At 35.0% G+C, this 24972-nt stretch overlaps 4 protein-coding genes across 8 annotated transcripts; 2 read left to right on the top strand and 2 right to left on the bottom strand.

The window, feature by feature from the left end:
• Positions 1–5931: 5931 nt before the first annotated feature.
• LOC112712517 (uncharacterized) lies at positions 5932–8017 on the top strand. Of its 2 annotated transcripts, none has more exons than XM_025765423.2 (2): positions 5932–6068; positions 7322–8017. In XM_025765423.2, exon 2 carries the CDS (start codon positions 7346–7348, stop codon positions 7649–7651), a length of 306 nt encoding a protein of 101 aa, XP_025621208.1. In that variant the 5' UTR covers positions 5932–6068; positions 7322–7345; the 3' UTR covers positions 7652–8017. The 2 variants fall into 2 exon arrangements, with proteins under 2 accessions (XP_025621208.1, XP_072059731.1); XM_072203630.1 differs by having other exon boundaries at positions 5938–6068; positions 7319–8017.
• A 1190-nt stretch (positions 8018–9207) lies between these two features.
• On the top strand, positions 9208–11930 carry LOC112712514 (probable arabinosyltransferase ARAD1). The gene is made up of 3 exons (XM_025765421.3): positions 9208–9998; positions 10436–10689; positions 11038–11930. The coding sequence occupies exons 1-3, from the start codon at positions 9353–9355 to the stop codon at positions 11587–11589; spliced, it is 1452 nt and encodes a 483-aa protein (XP_025621206.1). The 5' UTR covers positions 9208–9352; the 3' UTR covers positions 11590–11930.
• Positions 11931–12150: 220 nt separating this feature from the next.
• Positions 12151–12852, bottom strand: LOC112712516 (protein DMP2-like). Its single transcript, XM_025765422.2, has one exon. The coding sequence runs from the start codon at positions 12850–12852 to the stop codon at positions 12151–12153; it is 702 nt and encodes a 233-aa protein (XP_025621207.2).
• A 393-nt stretch (positions 12853–13245) lies between these two features.
• LOC112712512 (putative 1-phosphatidylinositol-3-phosphate 5-kinase FAB1D) lies at positions 13246–22305 on the bottom strand. 4 transcript variants are annotated; one of them, XM_025765419.3, is made up of 13 exons: positions 21891–22305; positions 20509–20724; positions 20287–20320; positions 19566–20213; positions 18974–19112; positions 18553–18894; positions 17457–18296; positions 16812–17131; positions 16524–16650; positions 16259–16408; positions 14411–15781; positions 14043–14309; positions 13246–13870 (listed from the first exon to the last, which is right to left on the bottom strand). In XM_025765419.3, exons 2-13 carry the CDS (start codon positions 20669–20671, stop codon positions 13559–13561), a joined length of 4713 nt encoding a protein of 1570 aa, XP_025621204.1. In that variant the 5' UTR covers positions 20672–20724; positions 21891–22305; the 3' UTR covers positions 13246–13558. The 4 variants fall into 4 exon arrangements, with proteins under 4 accessions (XP_025621204.1, XP_025621205.1, XP_025621201.1 ...); XM_025765420.3 differs by having other exon boundaries at positions 20509–20719; XM_025765416.3 differs by having other exon boundaries at positions 20431–20724; positions 21891–22293.
• Between the last annotated feature and the right edge of the window lie 2667 nt (positions 22306–24972).

The raw sequence follows: 24972 nt of genomic DNA, 5'->3' as shown, positions 1-24972 counted from the left end.
TTGACCTGCAAAGAAATCATCATAGGACTAGTTTGAATTGACTTTTGAAAAAAAGTATTTATTCTTTTATCTTTTTTAAGAAAATCATTTTTTATAGATAAAAGTTATTTTACATTTAGGTAGACTTTTTAAAAAGAATTTTTAAATATTAAAAACGTCTTTTTGCTTCTATTTTTTTTAAAGTAAGGTATTACTGGCTTTTTAGAAAAAAGCAAATAATTTGCTTTTTTAATAAAAATATTTATTCTTAAAAGATGTATCAAAATGTATTTAAAACTTAAAGTATTTTATTTTTTTATAAAAAATACTTTTTTTAACTCAAATAAGCTAATTCAAACCAACACATAATCAGAAAATTCTTACTCCTAAGTACGTTCAGATAATTATGTCAACTGTCCAGATAATTCTGCAACACACACAAACACAAGTAACCTAAAGATAACATTTTAAACAAAATCTTTTTCAATATAAAGGCAATAATATCCACTTTTCTACATCAAATTATGACTATACCATAGAGTGAATATGGGAGTGTCCTCACCTCCGCAGTGCCCCCATTTTGCGCCTGGTGCTCCTGAGTTGTTTCTTCCATTTCGCTACTGCCACCAAGAAAATGGGAATAGCCATTTTGTGGGAGCTGCACCTGATATAGTTGGCCCATTTTGTGGGCACCTGGCTTGAAATGATATGAAAATCTATTTCGCGGACGCCGGCCAAGAAATTGAGCTACACATTTTCAGAAAGATTTCAATCCTTGCGCATTTTAGGAATTAAAATGTTTCACATGCGCACTTAGGTAAAAAAGTTGCTTATTTTAAGTTTAGGTCCAATTATATCTATTTATGAAGTTATACAGAACTGAAGAACAAAATAAAATGTTACCAAATGACCAGTATTTAACTGATGATGTGTATAAACTTGCATTATGATTCAATTTTGAATTACAACATAGGTAAAGCATCAATCATGTAATATTAGAATGAAACATTTGAAGAACTATAATATCATGTTCTTTATAATTATTTTTAAAATTAATAATAATAGTTCATCAATATTTTTGTATGTTTTTCTTATTTCTTATGTTCTGTTTTATATTTTTATATAGACATGGAGCCTATTATTTCACGGCAAATTTTCTGTTATTTTTATATTAGAGACAATATTAAAATTGGAGCAAATCAGAATATTATTTATCATGAAAAAAAATTATAAAACAGCTAATTAAAGAAGAGTGTATGTATTTAAATTTAATGCATAAGATATAATTTCAAACTTAAAAAAATATTCAGAATAAGTATATTAGTTACACAGTAAAATTTAACCAATCTCAACTCCTAATATCGACCTCATTGATACTTGTGGAAGAGCTATGATTGAAGGTAAAGCACTCTCATCATCTCTATCGTGTGAGTTTAGGTGTGAAGAGAAGAGAAGAGATATTGAAGAAAGGGAATAGAGGAAACAAAGAGAAGGTTGGAGGAAGAGAGAAGTGAGAGAAGAAGTTGAAAGAAAATCTGCACTCTGAAATTGATCATCTCAAAATGAGCATTATAACTTATTACAGAAATGAACAGTATTCTACTTATAATATCTACTTTGCTAAGCTACTTAATTTACCAGTCTTCTAAGTTACCAGTTACATATAAGAATCAAGGCCTTCTAGTTACTTCTAACATCTAACTAACTATACAATTACTCTAGCTAACTAAGTAATACATCTCAAGTAACACCCCCTCTCAAACTTGGACTATGAATGTCTAATAGTCCGAGTTTGCTTTTACATGACTTGAACATGCTTGGTGCCAATGCTTTGGTTAGGATGTATGCTATTTGTTCACCGCTGGCAATTGGCAATAATTGGTGACCCCCTCTTGCCACTTATCCCTCACAATATGGCAATCAACTTCTATATGCTTGGTTCGTTCATGATACACTAGATTGGCTGCTATGTGTAGTGCAGATTGACTGTCACAATAAATGACTATCGACTTCTGCTGCTCTATTTGAAGTTCCTTCATCATGTAGGCTAGCCACTGAGCTTCCTTTGTGGCTGATGCAAGAACTCTATATTCGGCTTCACACGAGGATGCTGCAACCGTATTCTATTTTTTGCTCTTCCATGATATAATCGATGTCCCTAAGAAAAACAATGCCCAATGACTGATCTCCTAGAATCTGGACAGGTAGCCCAATTCCTGTCTGAGAAGCCAGATGGAGTGAAATTTTTTGTAGCGGAGAAGAACAATCCTTTAGCTGGTGCTCTCTTGAGATACTTAAGGACTCTTAAGACTGCCTCAAAGCGTTTGTTTGTGGCACAGTCAAGAAATTGACTCAGCTTACTAACCGCATAGGCAAATTTCTGGTATGGTGTTTGTGAGATACAAGAGCCTGCCAATAATTCTACGATACTCTGAATTAGAAGCCAGCAATGTTCCAGATTCCTTTGACAGGTGAGTGGTGTAATCCATGGGATTAGAAACTGGTTTGGTAGCCAACATTCCATAGTCTCGAAGAAGGTCTAGGCAGTACTTGCGTTGACACACTGTGATCCCCTTTTTGCTTCTTGCAATTTTCATGCCAAGGAAGTACTTTAGCTCTCCAAGATCTTTAATCTTGTACAAATCATGCAGGTAGTGCTTCATCCTATTGATTTCGCCTAAGTCATTACCAGCAAAGACAAGATCATCAACATAAACTAGGATAACAGTGAAACTAGTGGCAGAAAACTTAGTGAACATGCTATAATCATGCTTGGATTGACTATAGCCTGCTGTTGTGAGTGAAACTACCAATTTGGTATTCTATTGTCTTGAGGCTTGATTTAATCCATACAATGATCTATCTAACTTGCATACAAGATCTGGTTCCGGGAGGTACAGTCTTAGAGGGGGTCTCATATAGACAACTTCATTTAAATCACCATGTAAAAAAGCTATATTTATATCTTTTTTTTTTGGTGACAAGCTATATTTATATCTAATTGATGTAAATTCCAATTCTTGACTGTTGCTATGGCCATCACTATTCTGAAAGTATTCAGTTTAACCATCGGACTAAATGTATCCTTGTAGTCAACACCTTGTGTTTGGGAGAAACCTTGAGCAACTAACCGTGCCTTGTACCTTTCCACAGAACTATCAGGATTGAGCTTGAGTTTAAACACCCATTTGCACCCCACTGCCTTCTTTCCCACAGGTAGCTTGGTAATAGTCCAAGTTTTATTATTTTTCATAGCAGAAAGTTCACTATTAATTGCTTCTTTCCAGTTTGAATCCTGAACAGCCTCATCATAGGTTTTTGATTCTAAATGCATGGATACAACTAATGCAAATGATTTGTGTTTTGAAGAGAGAAAATTATATGACAATACCTGAGAGAGAGGATATTTACTCATTGGTGATAAATTAGAGTTAGATGATCTGTTAGAGGATGCAAGCATGCAATGGAAGTCTCTTAGGTATGAAGGAGGTCTCTTTTCTCTTTTGGACCTTCTAAGAGGATGCTGCTGCTCAGGGTGAACATTGTGAGACGGATTCGAACCTAAGACATCAGGTTGTGATCCTCCAATAGTGTCAACAGTTGCTTCACTATTGATTGTAAAATGATTTTGGATTTCATGAGATGCAATGTGTGTGGAGGAGTGATGAGATGAGTGAAATGATGCATTGGATGGACTGGATCTTACTGATATAAAGTCAGGTGGTGCATTACGGGTTAATGTGTCAAAGAGATCAAGCTATGTCAAAGATGATGAAAATGAATGCAATGGAGAAAGCTGCGTCAAAGGTGTTGGATGCAATGTAGTACCGATATTAGAATCTGTGATAGTGTGAAAGGAAAAAAAGTTTTCATAAAAAACTACATTTCTAAAGATGAAGAATGAAATGAAGAATTGTGAAACAGGAAAGAATGAAATGAAGAATTGTGATAGCTCAAGATTCACGAATGGCTCGGAGGCAAACGTAGCATATCGCAGAACAAGAAGAAGAAGGAATGGCGAACGGGAGGTGGCAGTTATGGAGAAAAGTGAAAAGGGGGGTGAAAGGTGAAAGGGTAATAATGCAAAGAGAAAGGTAACCGTCGGGTAAGGAAGCGCAAAAGGTCAGGGGCAAGAAAAATTTTTCACCAGTTTTCAAATCACTCATAAAGAGCATTTAATGCTCTTGTTACGAAAATCAAAGCGACTTCCCCAAGCAATGATAAGGGGCAGCTCACATGCACGAGGAAGGTGCTAGAAGCATTCTCTGGATAACCGATCTTGCGATCAAAGGGGAACAGCTACGCGAGAAGATGACGGGCCAAGATTATTGCGCCAACCGTGATTCTCGCAACTTGTCGCATTAGGGGTATTGTTTTGTCCCAGCCTAATAAAGGCCAGAGATCCACCCGACCTACTTTCGAACTCGACATGTCCCCGACCTGCCTGAACCAACTCACCTCTCGTGAAGCCATCTCCCAATGAGGGTCTACACAGCTGGCGGTCTGGACAGTTGGTGAATGCTTCCAGACACAGGGACCCAAACGAAAGGGCCTACCCGACTACTACAGATAAAGGGAGGGAGACCTACCCCTCCCCTAGATACGTCTTCTTTTTACCCTAATTAGCCGTCTCATGTACGGACACTTACTTTAGTATTAGAGTGTCCTTGTAGGTGGCCCCAGCCACCAACCTCCAACGATCGGGGTCGCATTCCCCTCGCCAAGCTCGTGCTTAGGTCCATATACCTTACATTCTATTGTTGCTCACACCTAACTGCTCAATTGACATTTCATCCCAGCAAGCAATCAAACATATTCAATTATTTTATTAAAATTAATTTGGTAGTACTCATAAATAACCATACGAGTATAATAATACAAATACATTGATTTTTAAAATTATTTGAATAAAATTAGACAAAATAGAAAAATAAAAACAAACCAACTTAACACAGTCCAAAACATTATATCGACGTATAAAGAAGTTTTGCACATATCTTGGATAATTTTAAAATTTAAATTATTAAAATTTTAAATAAAAAATTAAATTGTTAATTTTTTTCAAATTAAATATTTAATTAACCATACGAGTACAATAATATAAATATATAATATAATATTATAGTTAAACCATTACAATAATACATGTATCTTAGATACTATGTCCAAAATTAAACGTGTCTTTACCTAATAATTTTTAGATATATGAGATATTGTGCATATAAGTAAATACACTATAAATTATATATTTTTATAAATAATATATTTAAATAATTTAAGTATATAAAAAATTCATAAGAAAATTCCTGTATTTGTTTTGGATAACCATCTTAAATTACATCCTAACAAAATTTATATTAGATAAATTAGTATTTTCATAAAAAAAATAACAAATTAATTTATGATCTGTTAGAATATTAGATAAATTAATTTTGATCAAATAAAATGACAAAATCCTTGATATTTTCCTAAATAGATGTGACAAATTTTATCTTAATTTTTCTAAATTATAATATGACTGGAGAATTAAACTGTTTAAAATTTTAAAAGATAAAGATTCGTCTGTATACTTTTTGTTTTTAAAATTAATTTTTCTAATATTATAAATAATTAGAAACCAATCTCTCAATTTTTTATTAGAAATTAATTTTGTTCAATACAAAATTATTAAAGCTTTTTTATTTAGATAAATATTTTAATTATTAAAATATGTTTTCACCTAAAATATTTATTTTTTAGTTTCTAGATAAATCATACAGATAACTTTTTTAATAACTCAATTTAATTGAAAACTGAATTTAAGTTTAAAAAAATTGAATTAAGTAGTTATTATTTTACAACATAATTGGTGATCATTTGAAAATAAAAATGGGGAAAACAGCCAAGAAAACACTCCAATTGAAAATTAAGTAGAAGATAAGTAGATAAACAAGTTCATAATAAAATAAAATAAAATAAAATAAATTAAAATAAAAGAGAGCAGTGAAGCAGTGAACGGTGGCCCATTTCCTTTTTCATCGTAAAAGCCTCAATCGAATCTTGTCCCACCACCACTCTCTCCTTCCTCTTCTCTCCACTCTCCATTCCAGGTTCGTACCTCCATTCTTCCTCGTTGACCCTTTTCACAATTTCCCTTCTTTTTTATAATTTAGGTTCTCTCTTAATTACTTAATTTCCCTATTTTTTTTGTTAGATCCCATCATTGTGTGTGATCTTGTCCATTCTGATTTGGTTTTCTAATTTCGCACTTGTTATTCTGATTTTCAAGCTTCCAAGTTGGTTACTTTTTTAATGTTTTTATTAAAGTTTCTATTTTTGGGTGTTTGTTGATTGGGTTGTAAATTTGTAATGGTTGACTTATGTTGGGGATTTGGTTTTCGTGTTTCAGTGGAAAGGTTTCAGGTTAGAACTCATATGGTTTCGTGAATTCGAGAGTGGAGAAATAAGTAAATAGTGTCAATTTTCACTAGGAAAATTAGGGTAGGGGATGAAGACTTAAATTGGCTTATAGATATATTGGTTTATTTAGGAAATTTGAAGCATGAAGTGGAAGAATGCAATCTACTATGATTGGGTTCTGATCTGTTTGAGCTTAGGGTTTCATTTGGCTTTTCAAAAATTAAAATTCATTTTGCAAGCTAGTTCATCAACTTTGGACTAATTTTGGCTTATCATTAAAGTATGCTGAAAATTCATGTTTTCTTGCACACAGTCCTTTGCACGTATTGTTAACCGACCCTTGTCAATGGAAAACTGTATGATAACATGCTGTAATCGGAGTCCACAGTTGTTAGGCAAGTTTCGACGAAGTTGTTATGCAAGTTATGCTCTGACTTCATAAAAAATGTGATCCTGTAAAGGGAAAAACACTGATATAGATAATCATTGTCTATGATGCTTCGATATTCATTTGTAAGATGAAAACAATCAGTTTGTTTCTAAATCTATTCCTGATGTTGCAAATAGATGAGTAATGATAAGGTTGCAATTATTAGTTCCATACATTATACATTTATGATGTGAAATTACATACTTTGATGTTTACTCAAAGAAATGCTCGAGTTGTATAAGGTAGCTTTTATATATGTATTGCTCTTTTGATGTCTGATAAACAATCATTTTTACTTTGAAAAAAAAAAAGCAATCATTCTTGCTTAGAAAGTTGATTCTATTGAGCAAGGTGGTTGAATGACATGTTTATTTTATGATTTTTACCATGCTACATATACTTCTCTAGGTGCTGAATTAACCATCCATTGATGCAAAATCATAGTTCGTATTGAAAGTTTTAATCAACAGTTGTCTCTGTTTAGTAACGTCTTATTTCTAACATTAATAGCAGCTTAACCAGGCCCTGAGAACCACAATGAGTCTGGCATGTCTTGTGTGCCATAGTGTGGAAAACCCATCACCATCACACTCTTTTCGAAGTTCTGTTTCAAATTCAGAAAATGAAGGAAGATGCTATGCTATTGCCAACTGTTTAACAAGGAAATTATCTCTTCCACCCCCAACAATGCACTCTTTTCATCCACCATCATCATCCAAAGTTACCCCACAACCTATTTCCGGTGACAACGAGGTACCTGGTACTCCAAGGCTGGTACGAAGCCGTGCTGTCAGAAGGGACATTGTACAAGACTGGAATTTTGATGAAGTTGTGATGGCTTAGACAACAACATATGGTAGAAGAAGAATAGAAGACCAATGTTGTGTTTGGTAATTGTGACAAGATAAAAATACAGAGATAGAGAGATGCACTGTCCTGTATTTATGTCACCAACTCCAAATGTGTCTCTATCTCTGTATTTGTATCCTTTCTCACCTACCAAACACATCCTAAAGGACTTGTGGGATTGGTTGGGAGTAGTTTCCTATGGGATAGTTGATAGTTCAGACTTCAGACCATGATAATGCTGTCTTGCCACTTCAAATTTTGTTACGGGTTCATTCTATTGAACTCACCTTCCACTTTCCTTGTAAAAGCTACGCCATTTGTGACTATATCAAGAAATTTTGATGCAAGACACGTTGTATATTTGTCTGTCCATTTTTTCTTCTCTTGTTCTGAACCTCCCAAAATTTATGACTTACGTCCAAAAGGGCCAATTTTTCTAGTTTCACGGCTTACGTTTGTACTGTTCTATTGCTTCGCTGCCTCATGTCAAGCTTGAGTCATACTCATTACACCATGAGACTCAACCATGTTTGACCACAATTTTGGGTGGTTAATTACATTAAGACTTATATTGAATACCATATTACCATTTACATAAATAGGGAGGAAAAGTCATTCATGATCTGATAACATTCCATGGAATCATGTTTCTTTGACATAGCTGACATCATTGTTTAGTGAGTCAGGTGTTTAATCCATTTTTAATCTTGTGGATGCATAGCTGGCTGCACATTCTTCTCCACATGGTATCTAGCTAATCTGACCAATATGAGAAGCAGAGAAGAACCAATATCAGATATCCATCTTAAAAATTGAAAAAAAAAAAAATCCAATCTGCATGAGAAAAACAAGACCCAAAATTAAGTTACTTCGACGTGTGAAAAGATAACCCTTTTTATTTTCAATATTGGAGAAAAAGTGTGTTTTGTTGTATTATAGAGATGAGAGTCCGATTTATATATAATTTTTTTTTATTTTTTTAAATCACAAATATGAGAGTCAAATTTGTATATGGAAAAGTCTAGGAGCCAACAGTTTTATTGAATTTTGGCCAGTATGTAACCAGTAGAAGAAGGTGAACCATTGGATGAAATTTCACACCAATCTCACACCATCAAATCATCATTGATGGCTAATTAATGGCTAACCATCACAAAAATTATTGGTCCCTAGTATTACTCTTTGTATATTTCTAAAATTTTATTATAAAATCTGTCCTTTAAATTTCTTATCCCCACATTAACAAACAAAATATTCAATTTATTCACACTAATAAATAACACATTATATTTGTCCATTTAAAAAAAAATAGCCAAAAAATAAGTTTTTTTTTATAGTATTTCTCAATTTATTTATTGCAGATTAAGATTTATTTAACGAAATTAATTGTTATATATACAAAATAAAATTATTCCAACACTTAATTAAGAAGACTAATTGCTTAATCAAGTTAGTTGGAAGTTAAAACAAAGATGTATATGAATGATAGATTTCCTCTACATGTTAGTGTGTTAAAGTGGCATATTTAATGATCAAAACCAACCGGTGAAGTGCAATATTTCGAATTTTGGATTGATTAACGTACTAAAGGAGTGATTATTCCTTTATTATAAGCATTCATAAAAATGGGAAAACATTGATGAGTGATGAGAGAAACGGAATCACACTACTGACAGAAGAAAACAACAGAAAGCAATGCCTCTGGTTCTGAAGAACAACCATGGCAGCTCCATATCCTCTGCTTCAAAACTCTTCCTTGTCTTCACACTCCTCTCCCTTCTCTCCATCCTTCTCTTCCTCACCTCCTCCTCCCCCTCCACCACTCTCACCGCCACTTCACAGCGCACTCTCTCTCTTCCATCCACCACTTCATTCATCAATGTCATGGTCGCTGACCTCCCCAGATCCCTCAACTACGGCCTCCTCAACAATTATTGGTCCCTCAGCTCCGATTCCCGACTCGGCAGCGACGCGGATCGCGAAATCCGATCGAAACAGCTTCGCGCCAAAACCCTAGACTTCCCACCGTACCCTGAGAACCCACTGATCAAGCAGTACAGTGCCGAGTACTGGATCATGGGGGATCTCATGACGCCCTATGAGAATCGATCCGGGTCCTTCGCAAGACGCGTTTTTGACGCACGTGATGCCGACGTCATCTTCGTCCCCTTCTTCGCCACCATCAGCGCTGAGATGCAGCTTGGGATTGCTAAAGGGTTGTTTAGGAAGATGGACGTTGCCAATGAGGATTATCGGAGGCAGAGGGAAGTCTTGGATTTTCTTAAAAACACCGAAGCTTGGAAGCGTTCTGGTGGAAGAGATCACGTGTTTGTGCTCACCGGTATAAAAATTTCCTTTTTTTTTCCCCATCTTTTAAAGTTTGATTTTTTGTGTTTGCAGTGCAATTGTTACGTTGTAGTATAAGATTTAGGAACTTGTTGCATGTGATGAGTGTGGAGTAGCTAAGAACACAGATTTAAGGAAAGCACGTTCTAGGTGTTTGGTTAATTTGCAGTGTGGCTTTAGTGGAAGCCTGGAATCAGGTTTTTTTTTTTTAGTTATACTAATCTAGATGCTAATCTAATGTACTTAGTGTGTTTAGATAGAGGTACAGACTTCTATCTATTTGCTTTTGATACTTGTTGTGTTCTGAAAATTTATAATGTGATGGTGTTGGTGACAATAGGAGAGGAGAAAGTTCCAGTGTGTGCTGTTACCAGCTTATGATTTAGTCTTTGAATTGTCAGGTTATGTTAAAACTGAAGCATTCTTTGGCAGACCCAGTTGCAATGTGGCATGTTAAGGATGAAATCGCCCCAGCTATTCTCCTTGTGGTGGACTTTGGTGGTTGGTACAGACTTGACTCGAAGTCATCTAATTGTAGCTCGTCTGAAATGATTCAACACACCCAAGTTTCTGTAATTAAAGATGTTATTGTGCCGTACACACATCTACTTCCGAGGTTGCAGCTGTCAGAAAACCAGGAGCGCCATAGCCTTTTGTATTTCAAAGGAGCAAAACATAGGCACCGGGTCTGTAATATTTCCTCTCTGGCCTAACCGTGCTTCGTTTAATGTGTTTTGCACATTCTAGCATCTTCCACAATTCATAATTTGATTATCTTACTACTCTGTTCTTATAAGTGATGAAATTTGTTTAGTGATTGTAGTTCTGGTTGTTTAGTTGCACTTGACCTAGTGAGTTATCATCAGTCATGACACAAAAAGGTCTTAAAATATTAATAAAAAGTTTCCGTGGATGAGGATGAAGACTGTGTAGGCCTAAACTCTAGCAGATGCATATTCTCGAATCAAGCTAATACATTTATGTTTGTTCCATGGTTCCATGCTTATCTGATTTACATATTATTCTATTTGCAGGGTGGCTTAGTTAGAGAGAAGTTATGGGATCTATTGGTTAATGAGCCTGGTGTTATAATAGAGGAAGGCTTCCCGAATGCCACTGGACGAGAGCAATCAATTAGGGGGATGAGATCATCCGAATTTTGCTTGCATCCAGCTGGGGATACACCCACTTCTTGCCGACTATTTGATGCCATTCAAAGTCTTTGTATACCTGTTATTGTCAGCGACAACATCGAACTCCCATTTGAAGGCACGGTGGATTATACAGAATTTTCAGTTTTCGTGGCGGTTGCCGATGCGCTGAAACCAAGCTGGTTAGTCAATCATCTCAAAAGCTTTTCAAAACAACAGAAAGACAGGTTTCGCCAAAACATGGCTCAGGTACAACCCATTTTTGTCTATGATAATGGTCATCCAGGTGGCATTGGACCAATACCTTTGGATGGTGCAGTGAATCATATCTGGAAGAAAGTTCATGAAAAGCTTCCCATAATTAAGGAAGCTATAATTCGCGAAAAAAGAAAACCTCTTGGTGTTCTTGTTCCACGTAGGTGTCAATGTACTTGAATTTAAGTAATTCTTTTTTTTCTTCTTTTCTTTTTATTTTTTCCCCTCAAAGGAACAGAGACGAGTATATTAGAGGTTCTATTGTCTGCTCCATTGAAATTTCAAGAGCAAGAAACAGGAGGTTGGTTGTTGTCTTTGGTTACCAATGTGAATCTTATAGGAGAAAATAGCTGTCATTATCCATGGGTAGTGTTACTTGGTGTTTCATTATTTTTTGTACTTCATTGTCTTCTAATCCTTACTCATGAATTGCTCGAGGTTGAAATTCTCTATTTATTTTACTCTTCAAAGTGAAATCCTCACCTTCAAGGATCATAATATATTTAATTCTACTTACTCTATATTGTTGAAATGTGATAATGGAGAATTTGATTAGCCTTTTTGACTTGATAAGATTAAAATGTAATGATATATTTGACCCTTATGACTATAATGTAAAAGTGTTGACCATTGACCCTTGTCATACGACCCAACAAGGTTATCTCTTAGTAAAACTGTTTGATAATTTGTGGAATGTCTTCCAAGAGGAACAAATGACAAATCTCTATAGGTGTATGAATTTCAACGTCTAGAGTACAAGGAATCCCTTTGCAGCAAGAAAGGATAACCAATTCCTCTTCTCTTTGAAGGAAACACAACAAATAAGACACTCACTACAAAACCAACCACAAGAGGAACAGTGTTGGTCACCTTTCTAGGCAGTCCCGGATAGTAACACTTAACAACATCAAAGTGTAATCCTGCAAAGGCAAGAAAAGAGACTAGGGATAGTGATGCATGGAAAAGATCACCCCATCTTAGTCTGTAATCCGACGGCACACACGGCTTCTTTCTGCCTCCATTGAAAGTCCAGATCCCTCTAAATGTTGCCACCCCATAGTACAACCGCCCGGTGGCTGTTCTAAAGCTGTCAGTGCATGTGAAGAAGATGCAAGACACTGCCAAGATAGCCAGGAAGATTGCTGTCAACCAGCGGTTCAGTGTGCCACATTCACCGTCGTCTGTCAGGATAGGTGCGAAAATGCTGAAGGCAAGGATGGTGGCTGTGGGCAAGAGAACATTCAACCTAGCAGTTCCACTTAGTATTGCATTGATAACATAGAAATAGTGAGATTCATCAGTTTCATAATCATCATCAAGATCATAATAATAATTATCCTCACTGTTTTCATAGTGAACAATCATGTCTTGGCTGGTTGAGGTGTTCATCTCCACTAAAACCAGGCTCTGGAAGATGTTTGGGACATGAAGAATGTGAGTCATATACATTTGTAACATGTATATATATTCAGGCATAGACCCCCTTTTGTTTATGCTTTCCTTTGGAATGGAAATTCCTGTGGGAATATGTTTTTCCTTCAACAGCAACTTGGATCAGAATTTGCTTTCAACTTGGGCAACGTTAATGCTTTCCCATGTTCATATAAGTAACCCTCTGTTCATGACCAAAACAAAAAAAAAAGTAACTCTGTCCCACAAGCATCATAGGAAGCATTTCACTTTCACATAGACCTAAATTTTATCCATCAAGTAGTCATCGATGATTCTAGCTGATTCAATGAAAGTTATGTTATTAACATATTATTACCCTGTCAAGGTAACAAGTTGATAATTGAAGAAATAGTAATATAATAAGTTGATAATTAAAACAGGATATGAAGCATGCTGGCAACTGCACTTTTTTCATTGACTCAAAGTAAACCTTTACATTTTTCCTTAGGCTTTACAAAAACATACTCTTATCTCATGCTGAGCATGATGGACCCATAGCATGATAACATAATCCCTAGAAATTCTCTAAAAAATGTTGAATATCAGGGCTAAGTTTATATGAACAATATTTGGCTTCCTATATACAGCTACTGGCATTAAAAAAACACATAAACTCTCAACTTGTATATGAATTCTTGAGAAATTGAATCAAAAGATTTTGGGGTAGAAAAGAAAATTAAAAAAAAAAAAACATTTTTCACCCTTGTTGGGGAGGATCATCTTCTCCAGAGCCACAAAGTTTGCAAGGACTTGGTAATTTCTGAGAACACCAATGATCTGGAACACTCAAAAAATGGGTAGACATGAATTTTCTGAACCTCTTCTTGTATTCCCTTGGAGATATTACGGTTGGCAACACATTCTTCGGCACAACGAGCGAGGATTTCATCCATGTCTCGAGATGCTTGTCCCAGGTATACTGCCTGAGATAATCGATGATGCCACAAACAAGCACGCGCTTCTGGGAATCCACTCCAACTAGTAAGGAATAATCCATCACGTTGACAGACTGCATATTGAGCACATAAAGACGTTTATAAGCAAGAAGCCAGGAAAAAGAAAACCAAAACACAAACGGATTTAACTAACACATAAGCATAAGGGTCACAACATGCGTGATATATACTATATATCGAGAATTCAGGGCTCGAAGATTCAAATGATTTTAGTGCAGGGCTTACATTGAGAAAAGTTGTGTCATTCCAAACAGCCCTTTGAAGAAAACGCTTCGCTTTATGACTGACATACAGTGGAGAAGAGTTCATGTCATTCACAAAGTTCTGATCCAAAAGAACATCTCCAGCACCATCAGTAGCAGTATTGAACCGGGCATAAAGAGCACCTTTAAGATCATACTGGCGAGTAATATTGCAATTGTAGGTAAGATTTTCCATCACCATGAGGTCATGCTTAACTTCTTTTCCAGTTTTTACGTTTCTTTTAGTAACCTGCACATAGATTGAAAGGGAAAACGTTCCATGAAACAACACAATTGGAAAAGTTGGTCACAGTGTGAATGTTGCACACTTGCACAGATCAGTACACTAACCTGATATATCCCCATGACCTTTGCGAGACATGTTTGGCTCCCAGACTCAAATGACTCCCTCATGTATTTGAAATACACAGAAGAAAAACCCAAAAATGAATCAAGTTCTGTCTTCTTGATTTCCTTTATGATGAACCTGTCATCAAGTGTCTTCGCGAAAAAGGATTTGCTTTTTCCACCTTTAGCATCCCAATTCCTACAGCGGCTTAAAGAAGCAATATAATCAAGATCAGATAGGCAACATCTACTCCTAAGTTCACGGAACTGGTTAACGTAATGACAGATCACTGAATATTTTTCCCTCCCTAGTGATTTTGCATATCCCATTGCAATCTCTATGCTATGGTTTTCTGGAGCATGAGAAGTTCTCGACTCTTCCGAAGAAGTGCTTCCTGCAGAGTGCACAGAATCTGCATCTGAAGAACTTCTTGAAAACGTCTGTGGAGAGGGTAAGGCTCCATGGAATGAACTAGGCAAACCATCATCCCCATCATCAACTTCTGTCACCACCGATGGATCTTTCAGAAAGGCCAGAGCACAAGCAATTATACTTGAGGGTTCACCCTCATAGTCAGATACAATAAAATTATCTGTCCTAAGGGGGATGTGCAACCTTGTGCCTTCATCAGCGATTAGTTGATTTGCTGTCGGTAAATTTTCTATGATAGAGCTGCTTACTGGTTCAAATCTTGGCAAGAATCTTTTCTGGAAGTCCCTTATGCTGATCTGCCGAATGTCGGCAAATGGCCTCCAGAACCATTCATTTGAATCCGGCAAGATGGGAACAGGTGAATGCTGTGAATCATCCTTGTTTGATATCCTCGTATCAGCAGCTGGATGACTAATTTGTGTATTATCTGTGGAAGCTGGAGAATTTTCATGCACTTGGAGATGATTTGACATAGCAGAGTCTGTTTCATAGAGACTGCTATCTGATAAAGGGAACCGAGTGGGAACATCTACATTCAATTTCAACTTTCGGTCAGCGGGTCTCTCTGACCTAAAATCACTAATAATTGGCATCGACACATTTAGTGGGACATCAGATGCATTAGATAGATCATCCTGTTCATTGCATTCTAGAAGAGGTCCACTTATCGGAATTTCCTTTATAGGGATTTCATTCACTTCCACAGATGTGTCCCGCATCCCATTTATATTGCAACCTTCCGTAGACCCACATTCTTGCATAACTTTCTCAGAGACATCAGACTCAGTTTTTAGATGATCAGGAGAGAGAAGTGAGTTCAGTCGTCGATCCCAAACATAGGCTTCAATAAAAAGATCCCACATCAATCGGTTTAGACAGAGAAGTTTGTACGCAGCCCGATCTAGATCCCCCTTCTTAGCAACAGCATTCTTGATATTTACCTGTTATCATGACACAAGACATAGGAAGAAGACATCAGGATTCATACGAATCACAGAGCCAAGCATTCATTATATATATAGGTCCCCCCCCCCCCCCCTTCTTTCTTCTCTTGTTCTCTTTCTCTATGCTCCCCCTTTCAAAAATAAAGCTATGCAAGGCAATATTCACAATGTAAAGAACATTTTCAGTGGCATTTAAGCTTCTAATCAGCACTTTAGCAATAACAATATAGAACCTTAAATATATGCAGTTCTTCATCTATAAAAAATTGTCACTTTCATTAAATGTAAAACATCTTGGTTAAGTCTAATGATGTTATGTCTCTAGAAGAGAAACATTTTCAGTGAGCTAGCGTGTATAAAATTGAACACTTAACATACATATACATATGAACCAAAATTAATAGGTTCTGGCCTAGAAGAGATATTTAGAGCTAGCAAATTTCAAAAGCATGTTCATATTAAAATAAAGCTAACCTCAAACTCTTCTTGCTCTCGCTTTAACATCATCTCAACCTCAGTGAACTCTCTCATTGATCCTCCAAGATTCAATGTTGATCCATTAGAACTTATTGTCTTCAAAAGGTGTGCAACTTCCGTAAAGAGTGATATGCCTTTCATGTACACCTTTAATGCATGAAAGCAATGAAAATTAGGAAAATAGAAATCCCTAAGTAAATCTACAACATATGATAAAAATCAAAGAATCATTCACATGAAAATAGCCAGATAGTGAACATACATTCTCAATCTCCTTCGAAAGCCTCTCTTGTTTTATTGAACCACTTAACTCTAGCTTTTGAGGTGGCATGGCAACATTATAAGTCATGACAGAAGAATATCTGAACATTGCAACCATATGACCTAATCTGCATGATAGGAAAGGGCAATGAGACCTCCAAAAAATACATGCGAAGTGTAAAACTTATGCACAGCAAGGCCTATGGAGATAAGTTTTAGAAGTTGATGGATTTGCATTCAAAAGCAAGATTGAATACATCAAAGTGTAAGTTGAGTAGGATGATCATACCCAAAGAAGTAGAGAAAATCCCTGTCAAGAGAATGGCCACAGCTCAATTTTCCGCTAGAAGTAGAATAGTGAGAAAGGCTAAGCTCCAAAAACTTTCCAAATGATAGACTACGTGCAGTGGCAGATATCAACACTCGCTTTGTGAAGTGGGCCTTGCATTTTCCACAACGGCTCCACATCCAAAGCTTCCCTTCTTCCTCCCCAGGCAAGAACCTTGCCTCAGGCAATCGTTTAACTTGTATTGTAAGTTGTTTATTGTGATGAGCATAATAATACAAGTGAGCTTCTGGTAATTCTTGACAGGTGTCACAAAGTCTTGTCTGCACATGTAACAAAAACAGTTAGAAGTTCAAACATAAGCTTTGTCGAAACTCATCTTGCAGAGAATAGAGTCAGAAGGGCAATCAAAAATTAAAAACCTATATATACATGCATAAGTGTGCGTTTTTTTTTTTTTTTGGGGGGGGGGGGGGGGGAGGGGAGGGGGTGGTTGCATGTACTGTGTATCAAATTATAGTTTCCGAACTTCAATGCCAACATACTTGCTGACAGCAAAGGTGCATTAATGATAACACTTAGAATAGTATGGTATATTATACTCAAATAGATAAAGAAAAGGAATAAGGGCAACAAAGCAATTGAAACCTGATTAAGTAGGTTATCCTTCAGAAACTTTCCAAGGGGAACATCAAAATTCTTGTAGAACATGATATGAGAAAAATGACTTTGCTGGCAGACAGTCCCTCTTAAGGCATTCCGGCTAGACATCAAGACCAAAATACTCTGTGAATCCAGCATTGCATTGATTTCATCTTTATTTTGGATTTTATTTCCATCAGTATCACCATCTTTAATTTTGTCTCCATTGGAGTTTAAGTATGCGGCAGAGGACAGGGATTGTCCACCATTAAGTAACTTCTCATCATCAGAATTGCAATTTGCTTCGGTCTTGGTACTGCCATCTGCCTCTGGAGAGTCTAAACCAGAAATTGATATGCTTACCTGATCATCGGGTTTCCTTCCATTGAAGCCAAAATATTCTGAGAGAGACTGATAAGGAGCAGACGATGTAAACTGAAAACTATCCCCCATAACTTTCTTCAGAGAAGATGAAATGGCTGAGAACCCAGAAAAGACGGCTGGATTATATGGTTCACTAGAAAATGGGAAAAACTCTTGTTGTACGGAACTATTTGCAATTTTTTCATGAAGTCCATTGGGTATTGGAACATCAGTACTAATTATTCCATTTTCAGCAGAATACTCAACAAATGGAATGCTTGTATCAACTGATGCAGAATCAAGGGATTGTTGATTGATTGGCAAGATTCCTGCTTCATTCAAAGAAGGAATGGTAGAAAACATTGCTTTCTGATCAACAAGAAAGGAGGTTTCAAGGATTAAATGATATGCCATGACAACAGCACACCGCACAATGCATTTGACCCTTTTCAGTTCATCACTAGGTGCTCCTTTCAACAAAATCTGCAATGTTAAGAAAGAAGAAATCAATAACAAAAACTGTCAAAAATAGAACTGCAAAGGCCAAAGAAAAAGAAAAAAATCCCACAGGAGCAGCTTCAGAACAAGTGATAACTCATTTTTAACTGACTACTAAGCCGAAAACAATAATACAATTTTGCAGGGTCATAGAAGAATGAGGAAATTACCTCATTAGTCTTGTAGATAAGAGAAAAAAAATAAAAGAAATGAAGGTTCCGAGTTATGAGCATAGGCATACCGTGCATCCCAAACGTGTAGGACAGCCCTCAATGAACATCAAAGTCTTGGTTGGCCGCTTTCCTCCTTCAACTGTACCAGCATGTTCCTCCACAAACTTCTCAAAGTAAATAAAGTCACAGTGTTTCAGCTTTTGACCATTCAAATTATCACATGTTAGAATTGGTGAGCCAGTACAACGTGCAACCCTTTCCAGGCGATGAAGCTTCATATCAAGAACTAGCGTCATCCCCTTTGCCAAAATTGACTCTTGTATATCTCGAGAAACTGTCTTCTCAACTAATATAACATTTGGATGGCACATTTCTATAAGATCCATCTTGGACTTCAGATAGTCTTTCTCCTGTTAAGCAAGCAAATGATCAGCTAGAGAAAAAGCACATAATCCTCGCTCTGTGTTTAAGTAATCTAATTTAAGTTACCTGGTGCATGGAATCAAATGAGGACAGTCCACTATGACCAAGCATGCCACTAATCAGTAACAACCTTGGATGTTTGTATTTAGTTGGCATGTGCTTGTGAGCAGCATGTTTCTTGAAGACGGAACCTCTCACGAGCTGACTGCAATTCCAAAACATTTTCTCTAAGATTTTCTACTAAATATTATGCTCATTTAGCATTGAAATGTTTGTTTATTGCAGAAGAACCACTGCTATGTGTTCAGAAAAGAAGAAAATGCTCTTAAATAGTTAAGGAGGAAAACACTTTGGTAATAACAAAATATGAAGATTCTTAAATTACATAACATGGATCCATAAAATCTTTATTCATTATAGACAAAGACAGTGCCATCTGCCAATTATACTATGAGTACATATAAACAATAAATATAAACTCTAACTGAAGACAGATGAGAGCTAGACTATTTTCTGTAGGAGGGGGTCAATACTTTATATAGAGAACAATAATATGCATTCTAATTTTATTCTTAGCTAAAAATTCAAACAGAGTCACAATATATAATAAGGCGAAAGGGAAAAAAATTACGAAGAATGACTTGAGAATTATTTTTACCTTTGGCTGCGGGAACCAGCAGCAATGCATTTTACTTTCACATATCCATCAGGATCCATTGTATTAATTCCAATAGCATCAGCCTTCAAAAAAGCAGCAGCTTCCCAGGATAAAGATGTTACTATGTCCACCCAACTCTTATCACCTTCATCAGAAGAGGGAACTCCAACAGATTTAAGAAGCTGGCCCACAAGTGCCTTGAATTTTCCATTCATTACTTCTTCCATTGCTCTCTGTTTTTCCTCTTTGAACCTATTGCATCCACTTACTTCATCCTTGGAACTAAATATAGAGGTAGTAGGATCACCCCAGTTATCCTCGTCTTCATCTTCATCATTATAAGTCACACTGTTGTCCATATCATCCTCTGGATTTTCTGGCTCAGGTGGTTCCCAGGTTTGGATATCCAAGTCATTAGGAAGAGAATATTCGATCTCTTCAGCAGAGGATGCGTCAGGGTTTTCAGAACCATCAAGTTTTGTTTCTTGACAGTTACGGCCTTGCTCAATCTCCACATTTCTCACTATGTAACCCTCATTGTCATTACTGCTTTCTTGGGAATTGTTTTCCATCCCTTTTTGCAATTCCCCATTCAACTTATGAAGATTTTCTCTAGCACCGCCTACTGTACTTTCTTCTCGACTCATCCTAATAGAAAAAACAAAATAAGTATTTGAGAATAGTTAAGTTAATACTCACACCACTGTGTGCACTTTGATACCTGTCGAATGAGTTCACATCAACAGAAAAATCACCTGAAAGATTACATATTGAAGAAAGACTGGGTTACACAAATATCTCTTGGAAATATAATAGTAACAACATCGAGATTCAAAAAACTAAAGACAGCAGCATAGAAATTTACTGCAGGTGGAGACACAGCTACCACTACTTGACAAGGATGAAGTTGGACTAATGTGTGGAGTCGCAAAAGGACTTGTACCATTCAATTTCATATTTTCGCGCTCTAGCTTCTCCCCACAAAACTTACAAGGCTTTGTGGGAACTTTACTATTCAACTTCAAACTACTCTCATGATCCTGTTTCTTCTCTTCAACATTTGATCCCATCAAACCAGCACCACAATAATGGCACATACTACACATTCAATATAACACTGATCCCGAGACGTTATAAAGCGAAAAGCTTGATCCCTGCTCTGACACAAGAAATAAACTATGTCTTAGTATTGAATTACTTTCAAGACTAAATATCCTTCATTCAACTAATTCATGAAAAGAACCAATAAAATTCAGTGCAGTAATATCTATTCCTATTTCATTAAAATGTCCTAAGTTCAATTCCAGTTTGCTTCCCTTCTGAGTAATTTAATACTTATCAAATACTATCTATTAAAATGTCGGCATAAAAGAGTTTCATATAAAGAATGAAATAGTAAAACACAGATGCTCATTAATCAAGAATAATAATAGAATCAAACAATTGTTTTATCATGCTAATTCTTTCATAGAATACAAAAATAACAAGTGCTACCTGTGCTATGCTTTTTCAAGGTTTAACAACATTTTTACAACAGAGAGAAGGGGATACAAGAAATATAATATGATACCTTTCATAGACCAAACACAAAAGAAACATTCAATCAAGAGAAGCTCCAAACAAAATGAAAAGGCTTTTATTTGGTATTATTTAGTAGATTGATGCAACAGATATAGAAAAGATACCGAACAAATCTGCATCAAGTTGAATCAAAGAAAGCTAGGGGAACAGAAAACTTAATCTCCACCAATGGGTAATTTCTTGGGGGTTGTCAATCTCCAAACAAAAATCCAACAAGAGATACAAGATCAAAAGAATGAGTACAAATAACAGGACTAAATCAAATATTAGACCAAGTGCTACAACTGCAGATTCAAGTATTATGTAACAAAAAGGCCAAAACCAAAGTGGAAAAGTGACTTCAGATGCACATTCTGTCATGCAGGCAACATAACAAAAACCCCAGAATTCAGAATCCGTGATTTTGAATTAGAACTATGAAACAGCGAACACTCTCAACAGCTCTTGAAATGGATCAGAGCTGAACGAAGAGGGGAAAGAAATTCCAAAAATTATACATTAGCAAAGAAAAAAAATAAATTGATAAACCCGCACAAGACTGATCCACAAAAATCAGATGAAGCACTCAATCAAGTCTTCAGTTTTCCAGGTAGAAAATCAAATAAGACCTTCAACATCTTTCCATCTTAGACCAAGATTCATCCAGAAAAGTGCCATGTTCAGCTCCAATAAAGGTTTAAAACAATGAACCATAACTTGAAATTTACAAAAAGAAGAAAAATTGACAAGAAATGTAGACCTTACCGTCAAAGCAAAACCAAGAACAAATACATGGATGTGACCCCAAATCAATCTCAGCTCCCAAGCAAAACGGGTAAAAACCCTCTTCAAGAAAGGGAAAAAAAAAAGTCCACTGTTTTCTCAAATAAGCAAAGAATTCGGTGTAAGAAGAGTTGCACAAAACCAACCCAACTATAAAAAGTTCGAAACTTTTCCGAGGAAACTAAAATGGGTAAGCATCAGAAAGGCGATATCCGAAGAATAGAAGAATTGTTGAAAGAGGTTCAATGAATGAACACAGAAAAGAAAGAAGAAAATAAAAAGAATAATAACAACAAGAAGAAGAAGGAAAAAACTGACACTGTGTAAAATGTAAATGAGATTATGAAGAAGGAATAAGAAAGCACAAGAAGAAAAAATTGTTGCTGGGGCCCACCCCTTATTTCCTTGCTTTCAAAGCCCCAAAATATCAGAGTTTTCAAAATTTAAAATTTATATTATTATTTTACTTTTAATTTTTTGACCCAATCAAAATATTAATTGCTTCATAAAATAAAAATTAAAAAATTGAAAAGAAAGAAAATGTTAAATTGTTTGCTGTTACTTTCTCTGTCGCGTGTGCCCTAGATTTTGGGGGTAATGTTTGTCTACTGTGCTCTATACGCGTCATCAAATGTGAAAGGTTGGATTTTAAATTGGCTTTTTAATTAAGTTTTGGATTTGAAAATGAATGGAAAGTGTTAGCTTTTTTTTAATTACTATTTTAATTGCTCTAAATAAGGAAAGTTTTAATTTTTTTATATTTTGAAAATAATATATATACTCAAGTTTTATTCATTTAAATATTAGATAATTAAAAGAATAAATTAAAATTTCTAAGCACTATGTTTTTGTTTTAATTTAAATTCTTGTTTTGATAAAAATAATTTTTTTTTAAAAAAAAGTTGGTCTTGATCTATTGAATATTGACACAGAAAATTAAAAGTTGATATAAACTAAAATATTAAACAAATTACATTAATATTTAATTTATCTTGTACTTAATAGATAAAAAAATCAAAACAAAAAACAAATATTTTTATTAAAAATTTATAAAACATATAGATTTATTAATATCTTTTATATTTTTAATTCTAAATATTAAATTTTAAATCTAATACAATAATACATCAACGATTACTATTTTGCAACTTAGGGCCACGATGCTTTTGTATCTTTCAAGATTTCATCACTTTCTTGAGTTCTTCAATTCCGCGTAGCAGTAATTAATTAACCCTGATTCCTTAAATCATAAATGGTGCTACATTAACCACTGAAAACTAATAAACTTTAAATTATGAGTTAGGATTTAGATAAGATTACTGATGGAAAATATTTTAAAACAATACAAAATTTAAATTTCCAATGTATTTATTATATATTTATTAGAATAAATTATTTAAAATTTTTTATTATTAGTAATTTTAATTTGTATTTTTAAGATATATATTAGTTAACTTTTACATTATATGATAAACTTGTAAGAAAAAGAATACATGACAGTAGAGGTGTTTGCAGTGTAATTTAGTTTAGTTATATAGAAAAAAGTTATATGATCATTTATTAAAATTGTGGTTCGATTTGTCGAAATTATTCAAACCAAATTAAATTAATTAAAATCAGTTTAATTTGGTTCAATTGGTTTAATTTTTTCAATTAATTCAAATAAAAATTTATCATATTATTTCATAAAGTTATAATATTAAAATCATACAATATAATAAATCAATAACTAATTAAAGTCTTGACACAATAAAATTCAACAACAAAAGAAATTATAATGACAATAAAAGTTATTAAAAATTCAATTAGTCAATACATAAAAAATAAAAATAAAATTTTAACAAAAGATAGCCACATTTTAGTGTTCATTATTTCTCTCTAGCAAAATAGTTAAATACCTTTAAGTAAATCAACCTGAAATCAAAAGACGACAACAATAATAATAATATAACACCAGTAAAAAATATGAGGACATATCTCATCATAATGATATAATATTAAAAAAAACCTAGTTATACTTTAAGATTAGAAGTGGGTGCAACTTCTATAAAACATATAAAAATAAAGAACAATTATAATAAACAATATTTATAAAAAAAATAAATTAATGAAAAAATAATTCAATCAATGAATTTATTGATTATCTTATACTTACAAATTTGTTTGGAGGAACATTACATTTTTTTTCCAAAGATAGTAGGTTATATTTCATTAATTATTGAAAAATGAAATACAAAGATGTCCAAAAGCAGGACAGCATAATGAAAGATGGGGATTTCCCAAAAATACTACACTGAAGGTATTCATCCAACGATACAAGGTCGAAAAACGAAAAAAATCTTAAAGAAGAAAGAATGATAAATCAAATTGAATGCAACTAAGAGCTTGCCTCATGGAGATGACGACCTAAACTGGGAGTTTTTTGGATTTCACGGAGCAACTTGACAGAGCTTGCTAGAATGGCAGACGACATTGAAGTAGAACCTTCAAAAATCAACTGATTGCGAGCTTTCCAGCAGTTCCAGCAAATGATGGCAAGCAATTGAGGATTACGGTCATCATTCTTCAACAGGTTAAGCATCTCTGTTGATGCAATCCACCATGTCCAAAAGTCGTTAGGACTCTGAGGGGGAAGACAGTCACGAAGATAACTCTGAGACCATACATCTTTAATTCTAGAGCAATCGATCAAACAATGAGTGACTGTTTCGGTGGCTTCATGACAGCAGGGGCATATTGGTGATATAGATGGGATGCGGTGAGTAATCTGAGCAAGCACCGGGAGCCGGCCATGGAGAGCTTTCCAGATAAATAGCTTAATTTTGTGAGGCAAGTTCAACTTCCATAGATCAATCCACGGCTTTTTCTGTTGCATATAATTAGGGCAAAGCTCCAGAGACGGATGGTAAAATAAATAGCCAATTCTGTAACCTGAAGCTGTATCATATTGTTTGGATTTGTTCAAATCCCATTGCAATTTGTCCCTACTCTGCTGAATTTTAACTGACAAAATCCTGTTTGCAACGTCTTGGAGAAATAAATCTTGAATAAGATTCTGATTCCA

The sequence above is a fragment of the Arachis hypogaea genome, chromosome 9, assembly GCF_003086295.3.
Source record: "Arachis hypogaea cultivar Tifrunner chromosome 9, arahy.Tifrunner.gnm2.J5K5, whole genome shotgun sequence".
In the NCBI taxonomy this organism is placed as follows: domain Eukaryota; kingdom Viridiplantae; phylum Streptophyta; class Magnoliopsida; order Fabales; family Fabaceae; genus Arachis; species Arachis hypogaea.
The sequence above is the reverse complement of the archived record's forward strand: the minus strand, read 5'-3'. Positions and strand labels throughout refer to the sequence as shown.